This window comes from Pleurodeles waltl, chromosome 5 (genome assembly GCF_031143425.1).
Source record: "Pleurodeles waltl isolate 20211129_DDA chromosome 5, aPleWal1.hap1.20221129, whole genome shotgun sequence".
Classification (NCBI taxonomy): Eukaryota; Metazoa; Chordata; class Amphibia; order Caudata; family Salamandridae; genus Pleurodeles; species Pleurodeles waltl.
In genome coordinates, this window is record NC_090444.1 from 1,527,145,671 (window position 1) to 1,527,160,160 (window position 14,490).

A 14,490-nucleotide genomic window follows, 5' to 3' on the forward strand; every position below is an offset into this window, starting at 1 on the left:
GGGGGAGCATGCAGACGCAGCCAGAAAGTCTCGAGAGTAGGTAGACTGCTATTCCTCAGTAGAGTGTAACAGAGATAGACAGAGTGCTGCTCAGCAACAGTCATAATCGAGTGGCGCATTTAGATTGTACGGTCACAAACACCAGCAAACGACAAAGACACACACAGACAACAGAGACAGACCGAGGGCTAATTAATCACATTAGAAGCTGGCAGATGTTTCATTTTAAAACAATGTCGCTACTATTAAGTTCCTGCAGCCACCTATTATTAAAAGTATGGTCTGTGCTGAACTTTCTGTTCTGAGAGATGGAGAAAAGAATTGAAAAAAAGAGCGTGATCGCACTGCTACAGTTCACTCGTAGTGAAACCTATCGCCAAAAGTGCAATTATCTGTGTAACAGGGTCGATGTCATGCAAAGCGCTCGACTGCTGCCAAGAGAGATCGCGCTGCGAAAAAAGATAAAAAGTAGTCCACAAACCGGACGGAAAACGGTGAGCCTCGTATGTTTTCAGTACTTGTTCGCTGCGGTCAAGGAGGGCTAACCACTGGAAAAGGCATGACATATGCATGCCTTCCACTAATGAAAGCAAGCAGATTTTAAAAGGCAAGCCCACGAACCAATGAAAGATACTGACGTGACATAGAGGGCTCCGAGCCCTTTTCTAACTACTAAAGCGTCTCGCAAGTGATACGCATTCACAAGCGCATGCAACGCAGGCTCGACCCTAATAATGTTCATGTTCCACATAACTTTCTTCCTAGATAGGTTTGTCTAAACATTACATAAACTTTGGTTTAAAAAAAGACCCATCACAGTTTTCTTCTGTAATAGTGATTCGAGAAGACATCTTCCCTACGATCCTTTGTTATTGATTTTTGCACCGGCTCAAAAATGGTATAAATGAGATTGAGAACTTTTATACACATGCGCAACATGGTTTGCTTATAAATTGTTTTATGTGGGTAATATATACCATCAAAAGATACTTTCGTCCAAGAAAACTTCCTATTGCAAACTCACTTTCATTGTTTTCTTGCTTATGTATTTCGCTATATAGCTACATCGTACTCATTTTAAAATTGGACACTCTCTCGTTTTTAGCCACAGAACTCGCACTATTGACTATCATTTTTCTTTATTAATGGGTTTCTCTTTTACTATTTAATAGCTTGGAAGGTATCAAGCTTGTAGAAAGAAGGGTTGTGTATTGAGTATAGCTCTATGCACGTATCTGTCTATTTATCCATCTGTCCCCCCCATGTACCTATCTTTGCTAGGTCGTCTTTCTTCCCAAATCATAACATAATCTACTCATGTATATATCTCTATTCCATTGCCAAATAATCAAGTATGCACTAGATCAGCTCATCACATATTAATATTAAAAATAAACATATTCAATTAGGACGCTGAAAAATAATTGTTTTCACTACATCAGAGATATAGGCGCAGCTCTTTTAATATCAGTCTGAATCTTAAATTGAAGAGCATATTTAGGCGATGTCATATTAATGACTGTTTTGCTAATGTGAACAGTATCATAATGCTCTATTAAATACTCACTCCTTTGAACTAATTTCTTATGTTACACTGTGCGTTAATTTTTGCACTTTATTTTTTCTTTCAGCTGTATCTTGTGGCAACCCAGGCACTCCGGCCAATGGCATGATAATAAGCAGTGATGGGATTCTTTTTTCCAGCTCAGTTGTCTATGCCTGCTGGGAAGGTTACAAGACTTCTGGGCTAACTACCCGACATTGCACGGCCAATGGGACTTGGACTGGGAATACGCCGGAGTGCACAGGTTAACAGCTGACTTTATATCTGAACTGGTTTGAAGAGCGAAAATGTCATGCAGTTTGTGGAGAGAATGACTATTGATTTTTCAATACATGTTATTTCCTTGAACTATTATTTCTGAGTTTTCACACTTAGAAAAAAAAAATCTGATCAGAATTGTGGTAATCACCTCCTCGTATTGGCAGTCCCAATGGTCTGAATCCTGATATTTTAAAGCCATAAAACAAGACATATGCGAAGCTTTTGTTACACAAATAACACAGTCAAAGCCCTCTGAATCCAGGCTTAGTTTACGCAGAACTATACATGAAAATAACGATCATGCTATGCCGTGGAACAATGTACAGTTATGGTGAGCATGTGCTATTGAGATATCTGCAGTGGCGTAGCATGGGTTGTCAGCACCCGGGGCAAGGCAAGTAATTTGCGCCCCCTAACCCGGGGCAAGGCAAGTAATTTGCGCCCCCTAACCCGTGGATTTAGTCTCTACCAAGATGTTGCGCCCGGTGCGGCCGGACCCCCCTGCCCCCCCAACGCTACGCCACTGGATATCTGTAGTGTATTGCCAAATTAAAATGCATTAATGGAGCAAAGTAAACATGTGTATGCTGATCTTGTAAAGTATAGGCATTGTCTTACTGCTTTAAGACCAAAGTAAACATTTGTATGCTGAACTTGTAAAGTGAAGCTTTACACACAATATATATTTCAGAACAAAACCTTCATCTGATAACATTGCAATGTGAAACATTGGTCTTAAAGCACTAAGAAAATGAGTATACTATGAGAGCCTGATTTCACTACTTATCTGATTCAAACATGGCACAACTAGTATTTATTAATTACATCGATTTTCGGTCTAGCCTCCCTAGTATAGCCAAACACCTTCAGTGAGAAAGGCATCCTTTTGACCCTGTTCAACCCCATCTTTTCTGACTGATACTGGTGGTTACTGACTCTGACTGTGCCCTGGGCTTCGCCGACCAGGCCCAGGGCCAGTGCTCTGATGTAAAAGGTATATAGTAATTCAGTATAATTACAATTGGTAGTTATAGACCCCTGTAAGTCCCAAGTATATAATAAGAACCAGGGGATTCAAAATGCCTATAAGTCCCTAGTACATGAGAGTGCAAGGTGATTTAGAGGTCCAGTTGATTTCCGGCCTGCTGTTATTTTAAAGCCAGCCCCGCTTTGCAAACTGTCTTTCAAATTAAAATGTATGCAAATTTGATTTTGGAAGTAAAGGTACTTCCAAAGTGGTAATCTACCTTAGTTTTGCCCATAAGTCACCTCTAAGGTCCTCCCTAGGTGCCCCAGGGGTGGGGTGCCATGTAATTATAAGAAGGGACATTATAAAACGTGTTTTATATGCCCTGGTGGGAGAAACAAATGTCTATTTTACTGTTCCCCATTGTACATATTTAGCTCCGTAGGCTAACATTGGAATATTCGATTTAAATAAAAATATTGCTAGAAAGAAGCTAAAAATGTAATTTAAGGGTTCAAAAGATTGGTAATGATTAGTCCAACAACTTGCCACTGTTCTAATACAGAAGATAAGTTATAGAACTTTCTTTTCTGTGAGCCAAACTTCAACCTTCTAACAGGTCCTCATGACTGGTCAACCTTAACAGGCTTAGCCAAGCTGCTTTGATGAGTTGATAAGTGGCCTGCATTGACCAGAGGTTATCTGGTGGGGGAGCTTTGCAGCTGCAGAGCACAGGTCAGAAAGGGGATGGGGTAAATCAAACTGGGCTTCAAAGAGAGCAGGACAGTAAAGAATGGACAGGCCTACCCATTTCTCCTGCACCCCTCAGCTAGATGGCAGGCAGAAGAATGGAACTGCAGATGGTCTGGATGGGGAGTGTTAATGAAAATGAACCACACCAGTACGTTGGTTTAGCCAGGTCTTGCTCTCCTAGAGAGGAATCCTCCATCTGGAATTTTTAAAGTGATGAGCTTTGTGGGACAAGAATGTGCCACGCTTTGGAGGAAGCTGTCATGCTTTTGGGTTGCACCTTGTTTCTCATTGGACAGGAGTGACACCCTCCTTGTCACTGCAGATTATTGAATAATTGTGAAAAATGGCCTCTTTTTGACATGCTAGCCCCCACTAACTTTTGCCTGATGTTTGATGTGGCCTAGAAATTGTGGTGCCCAGCGACCCTGCTAACCAGGTTCCCTGGGCCAGAGCTCTTTCCCTAAAACTGTTGTGATGCATTGGCACAATTGGATACACCCTTAGCTACCACTATAGGTTCCTAGGAAAAGGGTACTTACGTACCCAGGGCCTGGGGTACTATAGGTAAGCCCCTGAGGGCAGAAGCACTGATTGTGCCACCCTCTAAGGCCATGCATCCAGATGCACCCAGCACTGCCATTGCAGGCTGAGTGTCCTGGTGCAAACCTAAAACACAAACTAGACATGGCACACTACCTGTGTGCCCTGTTCACCATACACTGCATTTACTAATGGTAAGACACCCTTCTGGCAGGCCTTACAGCCCTAAGACAGGGTACACCATATTATATGTGAGGGCCTCGCTGCATGAGCAATATGCCCCCATTGTGTCCTTACTAAACTTGGGACATAGTGAGTGAACAGAGCAGTCATTTTAATGCATGAGCTGGACACTGGTCAACAAGAGTTTCCCAGCCACATGGTGGCCACTCTGAACCCTGGGTTGTTGGTCTCAAACAACTCAGAATTATAAATACAAACTTGTATCAGTATTGGATTTATCCCTAAATGTACCCACGGTCACCTTTGAGGTGCCCCCTGCAAAAGCTAACTACCCTGGCATGGTTGCTGACTGGTTCTATATAGCCTGCCACCTCCAGACACCCAAACTACAAACCTTGGGGAGAGCCCTGTCTCTGTGTTTTGTAGAACAATGCCTTTCCTAGGTGGAGGTGGTAACACCCCCTCCCTCAGGAATGTGTACTGCTCTTCAAAGGGCTCCTAGTCCTGCTGTTAGTAGCAGATGGTCAGCTCCTTTTTCGAAACCCCACTTTTGGTGGTAGGAAAGGCGGGAAACCACAAGAGTAGGGGGAGTGGCCTCACCTGGCATTCACCACCCCTAAAGTTTTTCTTGCAAGGTGGGCACTACATTTCATTTTCCTCTATCTTAGATGGAAGGAAAATAGCCAGTCAAGGATAGGGAAGTGACCCTTCCCACAGGAAGTGGTCACTATAGTGGGTGTAGCCACACAAAGGTAAGTGTCCCATTGGACACTAACAGGTTCCCCCTAAAACGTCCACTAAATTATGTATTCAGTGGGCACCCCTAGACCAGATACTAAGATTTGAAGGACATGAGAAGGCCAGCTCCAAGAAGATCCAAGGCACGAGAACTGTGGACCTGCTGCATAAAGAAAAGGTACCAAACCCTGGCTGTTGCACCCAGGACCTGACAATCACCGCTGAGGAGCTGCTGAACAACTGAACAGACCTCAAGAAACCCATAGGACCTCCACGCTTTGCCAATTGCCCAAGAACGTCCTCCAGAGTGGAGTAGAGGTAAAAGTCTACAACAAAGAAGAGACCAGCAACCCAGTGAGGGTCACTTCACTGACCGGCGGCTCACTCCTGAAACGTAAGTCACAGCTGAACTTGATGAAACACCAATGACCACGAGGATGAACCCTGCAAGTGTGCCAAGTTTGGTGGCACTGCACCCTCCAGTGGCCAATACCCTGGGTCAGCTGACGTCAGACACCAGGAAAACCAGCCCACCTGGAGAAAAAGAGGACCAGGGGGAAGCCCCTGTTGAGGGACTTCAGGAACAACCTGGACCTCCTGCCAGAGTGCCCCCGTTGTCCTGGAAGTGACCCTTGAAGTGACATACCTCCAGATCCAAAGGGCATCTTTGTGCACAGCTACTTACTCTCCAATTCCCTCTGCACCTGGCTGCCCTGTGCCCTGCAATGGGCCCTTACCCCTTGTGACCTCGACACTCCAAGGGGATCCAAGGACCCACCTCTAAACTTACCTGCACTGCTCTTTTCCAAGTGGTCCCCCGCAGCGACCCTGCACCAGCTCCAGAGACTTTTCACCGATGTTACCACTAGAACCGGGAGCCACCAAGTCTTCTCCAGCTGGCACAGTGTGCCCATTGATGACCTTGACCAACCTGCAAAAGAAGAACTTGGTAAAGAAATTGTGTGATTTTATATGCACTTTTAAATGTGACTTTCCAATAATTCCTCTGGTGCGCAATTACGCATAAAAATACCATTTCTCTTAAACTCCAAAATTCCACATCTCTAAAAGTACTTAACCAATTCTGATAATCATGGTCTTAAAAACTATATAACAATTGGAAGTATTTTTATAAATTGTTCTCGAGTTATTCCTTCAAATGTGTGAGTACAACAAATGCATTACACTTCTCTAAGGTTGGCCTAACTGCTCGACCAAGCTACCTTGAAATTTAGGTGATCTAGTTTTTACCTGTGTAAACCAATGTGTGGTTGCCTGGACCCCCTACGGAGGGTGCCTAGCTTTGCACACTACATAGAGGGCCAGCCTCCTACAATAAATATGTGAGAACTGTTTAGCAACTCAGATCTGTTGCCTGAAACTACAAGGGGAAGAAGGACTGACCTGCTGGAACCCTGGTCTGCACCCCAAAGGACTGCTCTTTTAAGGACTGCTCTAGATACACAATGGGAACTACAGCCCTGAGGACTTTGCCTTGCTCCCAAAGGAATAAGAAGTGTACTCCCTGAAAGCAACAGGTTAATAGAGCTTCACTGCACCATCTCCAACAAGAAGTCCCCGCCTGGAGTGTGTCCAGTAGATTTGGCCAAGTGCATTGTGCAAATTGTAGTTCCAAACTTGAAAGGACCCTCTCAGAGCCTCTAGTGCCTTGGGTTTGGGGTTTGGGTACTTTAACCCCTCAAGGGGAACTTCAGGAAGATGTTCCAGAACATTGTAGAAATTTGGAGCAACTTTTGGAAAAAAGCGCTATAAGTGGACCAACCCAACATCAAGTGTCAAGCCGACTCCCTTTAAACGTGACCTGGTCTGAATTTCAGGTTCCTCCTGCTGAAAGCTCTAGACTTCCAGGGTTTGACTGGGGTGTCACGGAGAAGCAATCAAACTACATTGCATAAAAATTGGCTTTCTAGAGAGGACTGCACAATGTAGAGAGAAAAATCTTCCAGAAAAGGTTTTAATTCCGAAGGAAACATTTTCAACAAGGCCTCACACTCAGTGCGTCTGAGCAGTGCTCCATCACGATCAGCCTCAAATTGTGAATTGGTCCTGGTCTATCGTGACCAGATGTCCTTGGTTGGCAATATTGGCTTTTCTACCTGGAAAGCACTCTTTTTTGTTTTATGGCCTGATTATGAATTTGGCAGTCCCAAAGCAGGACTGCCACACTCGTGGGTGCCCCCCGTCCTATTAAAATGTTGTAATAGAGGGTTCCTGCCAGTCAGTCTGGCATTAACAGTGCTATGAGACAGCCCTCGTGTCCCTTAAAGGAGCCGAGTGCTATCTTGTAGCACAGATGGTGCGACCAGTACCCTCGGAATGTGCACTGTCTGCAAAACAGACAATGCACATTCTAATGGTGCTGGGCATGGGGGCCCCTGCACTGCACATGTCATGGCCAGTGCAGGGCCCCCCCTGTGGCCCTCTACATTTGTCCTCCACCATCCTTTTCATTGTGGGGAAACCACCATGAAAAGGTTGGCAGAAAACAAAGTTGTAATCAGCCAGGAAGCACTGAGTTTTCGTCACCCTGTCGGGAACAATGTTCCTGGGAGGGATTGCGGTCAACGTGAGTGTGGCAGTCTTTGGACCACCACACTCATAATGAGGCTCCTAATCTTCATAAATTCATATCTCTGGTTCCCTATATTGGATTTTTGTTGTTTTTTGTCTCATTTCAAACATAAACATATTTCCTATCTTTATAAATTTGTGTTGTCTCTAACCTATTTAGTGTATTGGTGTATTTAAATGATTTACCTGAGTTTAGCTTCCTGCTCGCAGCGAGCTACCAAAGGTTGAGCCAGGGGCTAATGTATTGAGATCTTGACTGGAACTTATAATCCATTGGTGGCCTTATTGCTAGTGGTAGGTGCATACTTACCCCTACTAACACGCCACCTTCCAACACCTTCCAAAACCCTGTGTGCTGTAATCATAGTTAGCTTCATTCTTTGTTCTTACATTATTATTGCTACCTTGTGTTTGATAATTCTTTTTAAGTCTAGAATGTGACAGCATAGCTGTGAAACAGGCAACTTGCTTACAATATAATAAGAATATCCTTTCAGTCTGCCTCCTTGAACCATTCGTTTTTTTGCCAGACTCATACAGCCATTTGCTGGAGACTTTCAAATCAAATCTTGTCTCAGCCCAGAGGTGTTTTTCTCTCTCACTTGATTCTACTGACTGGTATGGTGTATCTTCCATTCTCTATTTGTAGTGCTTCATTGATCTGCATGTGGGACTATGTTACAACTATAGCCACCTCTGTCTGCTCATGCTTGCTCCCTTCCAAGTGTCTCACAATGTTCCTCATCAAGCTCCTTCGCCCCCCTCTGCACCGCTCCCTCTTGTTCCTCTCTCTTATTAGTCCCTCTTTTCATGTAAACTCCTTGTTCCCTCCCTTGTGCTAGTGTGTACTACTTGCTACATCATCCTCCAGCCCCTTTATATCTTCCACTGCCCTTCCTCCGTAACATAGGCACTCCTTGTTACCATATGCCCACTTCTCATACCTACCACTTAAACTGGCTCTTTTTTATTTTTTTCATGGAAATCAAATGTGAGTTTTACTTGCATGAAGAACAATCCTCTTAGTTTGAAAGTCAATTCAAGGTCGAGTGGGAAGTGAATCTTCCCTTCTTTCTATGTAATAGGAAATGAAGAATAACAATAATCGAGGCCCCTTGTTGCCTAGCTTTTGTTTGACCTAGTAACAAGGAGTATGGTGTTGAAGTCTATCGGGACTTCAATAACAGTCTGGCTTTCAATTACTGTCTGGCTTTAATGTTCTTACACTACATGCATCAGCCCTATACCTTTTGCTTTGCCAATACTTGTAACTTGCTCCATTGCCAAGATAGAAACATGCTAAAACATGGCTGACTAAGACTTTAGGTTTTGCGTCTAGACTGAACAAGATGAACTTTACACATCGGAGGAGCATGGATGGATGATTTTTATCATTTGATCACTGTGTACACATTCATATACTATGAATTGTTTACATGGTTTGAAGTTGCATTCCAATTGGTGATTGAAGAACCAAGTGTACGAAGTATATGGTCAGGACCAACATTACATTGTTGTTTACACTTTGTCCCACATGGTTAGAAGTGAAAGATGGCAAGGATGTGCCGTGATATGACTTTATGATATTGATATATATATATATATATATATATATATATATATATATGTATTTATATATATATATATATATATATATATATATATATATATATATATATATATATATATATATATTAATATATATATTAGTAGTAAGACAGGCAAACAGGCAATAATATAGATGCAAGAAATAAACATGCAAGGATACAGTTTTCATTTTCTATGTTCACAACTATACTTTCTTGTTTAAACCTGTTTTTATGTCTCCTATCTGCAGTTATTAGCTGTGCAGATCCAGGGGCCCTAGCAAATGGAATTCGTTTTGGAAGTGATTTTACATTTAATAAGACAGTGGTCTATCGATGTAACCCTGGCTATGTGACTGAACCTGGAGCATCAACTTCCATGCTTTGCAGCAAAGATGGGATGTGGAACCAAAGTAAACCAACTTGCAAAGGTTTGATTAGTAACACAAACTCATTACATGCAAATGATTGACAAATGGAATAAACATATTTGAAATACTTATGACAGTTTGAAGAATTGCCTCAATGCAAGGTATACATCAATGAAAAGTTAAGTATCCTCCTAGATTAATCACTAATAACAGTGTATGGAGGAAAGTGATATGCCCCTATGGTCGTTTGGCACAAATGTAAGCTTTATTTTAATATACGACTTATTACCTAAGTTTGACAGTATAAGGTGAGACAAATGCAAATAAGTGAGACATGTTTATTAAGTTCCAGAACTTAAACGGAATAAGGGTACTGTAGGAAATGCACAATGTGTTTTTAAAGTGTTACCCATGTTTACTTCAGTATGTATCGATTCCCATTACTATCAAAGGTAGTAGAGAGTAGTAAAAATCACATGAAGGAAATGAGGGTTGTGCCCCCTTCCCACTGCCTGATTTCCAACTGTTTTAAACTCATGTTTATGTTAACCTCTTTGGTGCGGGTGTCGGCCAACCCTCCCTGGTGCGGGTCACGACCAGTGGCCGACACCAGGAAGGGCATTAATAAATCCTCGGGTGCGTTGCACCCGACGATTTATTTTTTGTAAAAAAACTTTCCCCGGAAGACACGGAAGCTTCCGTGTCTCCCCCCGCCCCCCACCCGCCCCTTTGTGACGTTTCAAAGGTGTTTTCCCCATCAAAGCAGGAAGCAGCCTTGCGGCCGCTTCCTGCTTTGATGGGGAAAACGGCCTTTTCCACGTTCGGGAAGGCCTCGTAAGAAAGGGGAGAGTCTCCCCTTTCTTACGAGGCCTTCCTGAAAGTGTTTCCTGGCCCCCGATCACAGCACAGACACTCCCCTTTCTTACGAGGCCTTCCTGAAAGTGTTTCCTGGCCCCCGGTCGCAGCTGTGCTGCGATCGGGGGCCAGGAAACACTTTCAGGTTTCCTGGCCCCCCCGATCGCAGCTGTGCTGCGATCGGGGGGGCCAGGAAACACTTTGAAAAGGCCTCGTAAGAAAGGGGAGACTCTCCCCTTTCTTACGAGGTCTTCTGAAACTGTTTCTGGCCCCCGATCGCAGCTGTGCTGCGATCGGGGGCCAGGAAACACCACTTGACACCAGGGATTTCACTTTGGGGGGGCAGCCCCCCCCGGAAAACGGGCCGCCTCCCCCCCCCCCGGCATAATTTCTTTTTTTTTTTTAAAGGTAGGTGCCCCCTGGGGGGGGGGGCGCAATTGCGCCCCCCCAGGGGATTTAAAAAAAAAAAAAAATGAAATGACAGGGGGTCGCCCTTGGGCAGGGTGACCCCCTGTGGGGGCAATATTTTTTTTTAGATGTAGGGTTTCCCTGGGGGCCATTTTGGCCCCCAAGGGAACCATACAACAACTAAAAAAAAATATATGTATATATAGATCTAAATATATCTATGTAGATAGATATATCTAGGTACATGGATATATCTATAGAAACGCGTCGTGGTGCCAGATATAGCCTCAACCAGCATTAAGAGGAATAAATGTGCAGTTGATTGCAATCTCCGGGAGTGCAGCGTTTTCTTCTCCTTGTGTTATATTTAGGGTTTGGTCCTTACCCTAACGCAGCACCGGCAGTTAGGCACATCGTTGTTCCAGGACCGACACTTTGAATTGTTTAGATACAACGATGGTGCCCGGCATATGGTTTTGATTCTGAAGATAGCAAGGAGATACTTATCTCTTGCCTGTGTACATACACTGGAAGATTTTATGACAAAGGAGTCGGACTTCCAAAGTGCCTAGTGCTCTCTTCACTTAAAACATTACCTATTTTGCTGATGTGGCCCTGATTCTCGGGGCCCGGAGACTTTGCTCTTTCTACAGTTTGTTTACTTTACGAGGCATGGTGAGCACAAGATAATTTGTAGTTCTCATTTTAACTGGGAAAATGGAGATTGTGTTTACACACGAGGATTTGAGATGCACGTTCGGCATTTCCATTTAGAAGAACTGTGAATTCATGCAGGAATGCGCTTAAACATCATATGCTCGACAAATCAGTATATTGTTTTTTTGAATCAGAGGATGTAATATTTTTTAAGAACGTGACACTTTGAGCATGAAGTCAACCCGTATATTTATAACCCAGTATTTCACAGTTTTCATTCAGCAGTAAACATGACGTGCAGCGAAGGAGCACTGCTTCCTTTGGCTTGCAGCAGAAAGTTATCTGGGAGTTACTAACATCGGCAAAGAACTGTGATTTCATTCAGGAATGTGTTGTATTACCACATGCTCTATAAATCAGCACATTGTCTAACTTTGGATCCGAGGATGGCGTATTTTCAAAAACGTGACATTTTGAGCATGTAGCTAATCTGCTGATTTTTGAAACTTTGGATTTCACATACGTTTTCAATTAGCAGTAAAATGAACGTGCGGCGAAGGAGAAGCCTCTCCAATTGGCTCACAGCTGAAAGTTCTATGGGAACTATAAATACCAGCATCCTGCTCGTCTATAAAGATGGCAGAAACCACCAGGAAGAAGACGGATGTCGAAATGCGTCGTGGTGCCAGATATAGCCTCAACCAGCGTTAAGAGGAATAAATGTGCAGTTGATTGCAATCTCCGGGAGTGCAGCGTTTTCTTCTCCTTGTGGTAGATATATATATATATATATATAGAGGTAGATCTATATCAAAGAGATTTATAAAGCGCGCTACTCACCTGTGAGGGTCTCAAGGCGCTGGGGGGGGGGACGGGGGGAGGGAAAGGCGCTGGGAGGTTCACTGTTCGAAAAGCCAGGTTTTGAGGCCCTTCCTGAAAAGAAGTAGATTTTGGGTCTTGCGAAGGTGGGTTGTGAGGGCGTTCCAGGTTTTGGGTGCAAGGTAGGAGAAGGATCTGCCCCCGGTGGTGGTGTGTTTGATGCGGGGGACAGAGGCGAGAGAGAGGTCAGCTGAGCGGACGTTTCGTGTGGGGGTGTGGAAGGTGACTCTCGTTGAGGTAGGCAGGGCCTGTGTTGTGGAGTGATTTGTGTGCGAGGATGAGGATCTTGAAGGTGATCCTTTTGTCAATGGGGAGCCAGTGGAGGGATTTGAGGTGTGGAGAGATGTGTTTGTGTCGGCGGAGGTCGAGGATGAGTCGTGCTGCTGAGTTCTGGATGAGTGTAGTTTGCGCTTGACTTTTAGAGTGGTGCTGGCGTAGAGGGCGTTTCCGTAATCAAGCCTGCTGCTGATGAGTGCGTGAATGACAGTTTTTCTGGTCTCTGTGGGGATCCATTTGAATGTTTTTCAGTATACGGAGTTTGTTGAAGCATGAGGAGGTAAGAGTGTTGATTTGTTGGGTCATCGAGAGGGAGGAGTCTAGGATGATGCTGAGGTTGCGTGCGTGGTTGGCGGGGGTGGGTGCAGGGCCTAGCGTGGTGGGCCACCATGGGGGGTCCCAGGTGTTTTTGTGTTGGCCAAAGAGGATTATTTTGGTTTTGCTTGAGTTGAGTTTCAGGTGGTTGGCTGTCATATATATATCACTTTTGTCAATATGTGTGTGGTTTCCCTGGGGGGAAAAGGGTCCGACTTGTCTAGTGGCAGTTTTAGTGCCATAAAGAAGCGCAGAAGGTTTATATGCCTACTGCAAAGAGCACATCTGTATTTTATGTAAATAGCTGAGTACATTAGTAAAGTCTATGGAGAGATGAAAGGCACTTTTGCTGGGTGGTAATGAGGGAATCCGAGGAGGAGGGAGTGGGAGCACCAATAATGATTGTTGGACTGGGCGCAGGAGGTGCTAAAGACTGTGACGAATGGTATGTGACAAGGTGTTTTTTGAGTGTCTTGAAAGTACGTGCTGATTGAGGGAAGAAGCGCAGGTAAGGTGGCCTCTACTGTTGCACGTATCTCACACACACCATCGATTTTGTGACTGTCTACGTAGGCTAGTGTTTTAGACCTACAGTTTAGCCAATAGCAGAGATGGCATCTTGATGGATGACTGATGCCTGCACTCGGGTTATAGAGGACCGCTCTGACATAGGATCAGAGACTGAGACATCAGATACTGAGACAGCATCTGAGGGATAGGACAATGGCGCAGACTCTGGGAGTGATTTTTCAGTCAGAGGAGTCCCATTCAAAAACTCCTCTTCCAGTACATTATGAGGGAGGTGATGAGGACAGTCCTGCTGTCCCTTCGCAAGCTGTTCGTGCAACTGGGTAATAGTGGGTTAGGCCAACCCAGAGAGCAGGTGAATGCGGCGGCAAGCAGAGAGAGAGTGCTCTCTTGGGAGCTCCCCAATTTAGTTCAGCCCCAAATTCCACCACCCAAATCATATTGTGGAGACATCAAAATTGTCTATGGCAAAACAAACTGGTTTTGTAAGACAGGAACCTGTGTTTTTGGTCCTGGATTCGGCGGCCATATAGAGAAACACACTAAACCCAAACATTTCTGGAAACTAGGCATTCGGGGGAGTCCACAGAGGTGTGACTTGTGTGGATTCCCCAAAGTTTTCTTACACAGAATACCCTGCAAAGCTGAAATGTTGAAAAAAAACTCAATTTTTCTCGCATTTCTGTCACACAAACTACAGGAATATGCTGGGATCCACAACATTCCTACCACCCAGTGACTCCTCACCTGTCCTGATAAAAACACTACCCCACTTGAGTGCCTACACCTAGTGCCTGTGTCAGGAATGGATCACCCCAGGGTCAACAGCTGCCTCACGTAAGGACCAACATTGACCGTTGTGTGATCTATTCCTGTCGCAGGCACCAGGCCTAACCACACAAGTGAGGTATCATATTTATTGGGAGACTTGGGGGAACGCTGGGTGGAAGGAAATTTGTGGCTCCTCTCAGATTCCAGAACTTTCTGTCACCGAAATGTGAGGAAAACGTGTTATTT

At 44.3% G+C, this 14,490-nt stretch overlaps 1 protein-coding gene across 1 annotated transcript in view; it reads left to right on the forward strand.

The window, feature by feature from the left end:
• Positions 1 to 14,490, forward strand: part of CSMD1 (CUB and Sushi multiple domains 1) — a 5,088,256-nt gene that overhangs the window by 4,827,556 nt on the left and 246,210 nt on the right. Inside the window, exons 58-59 of the mRNA XM_069235813.1 lie at positions 1,632 to 1,808; positions 9,436 to 9,615. Of these exons, the coding sequence (XP_069091914.1) occupies positions 1,632 to 1,808; positions 9,436 to 9,615 (357 nt within the window). The remainder of the gene's footprint in view (positions 1 to 1,631; positions 1,809 to 9,435; positions 9,616 to 14,490) is intronic.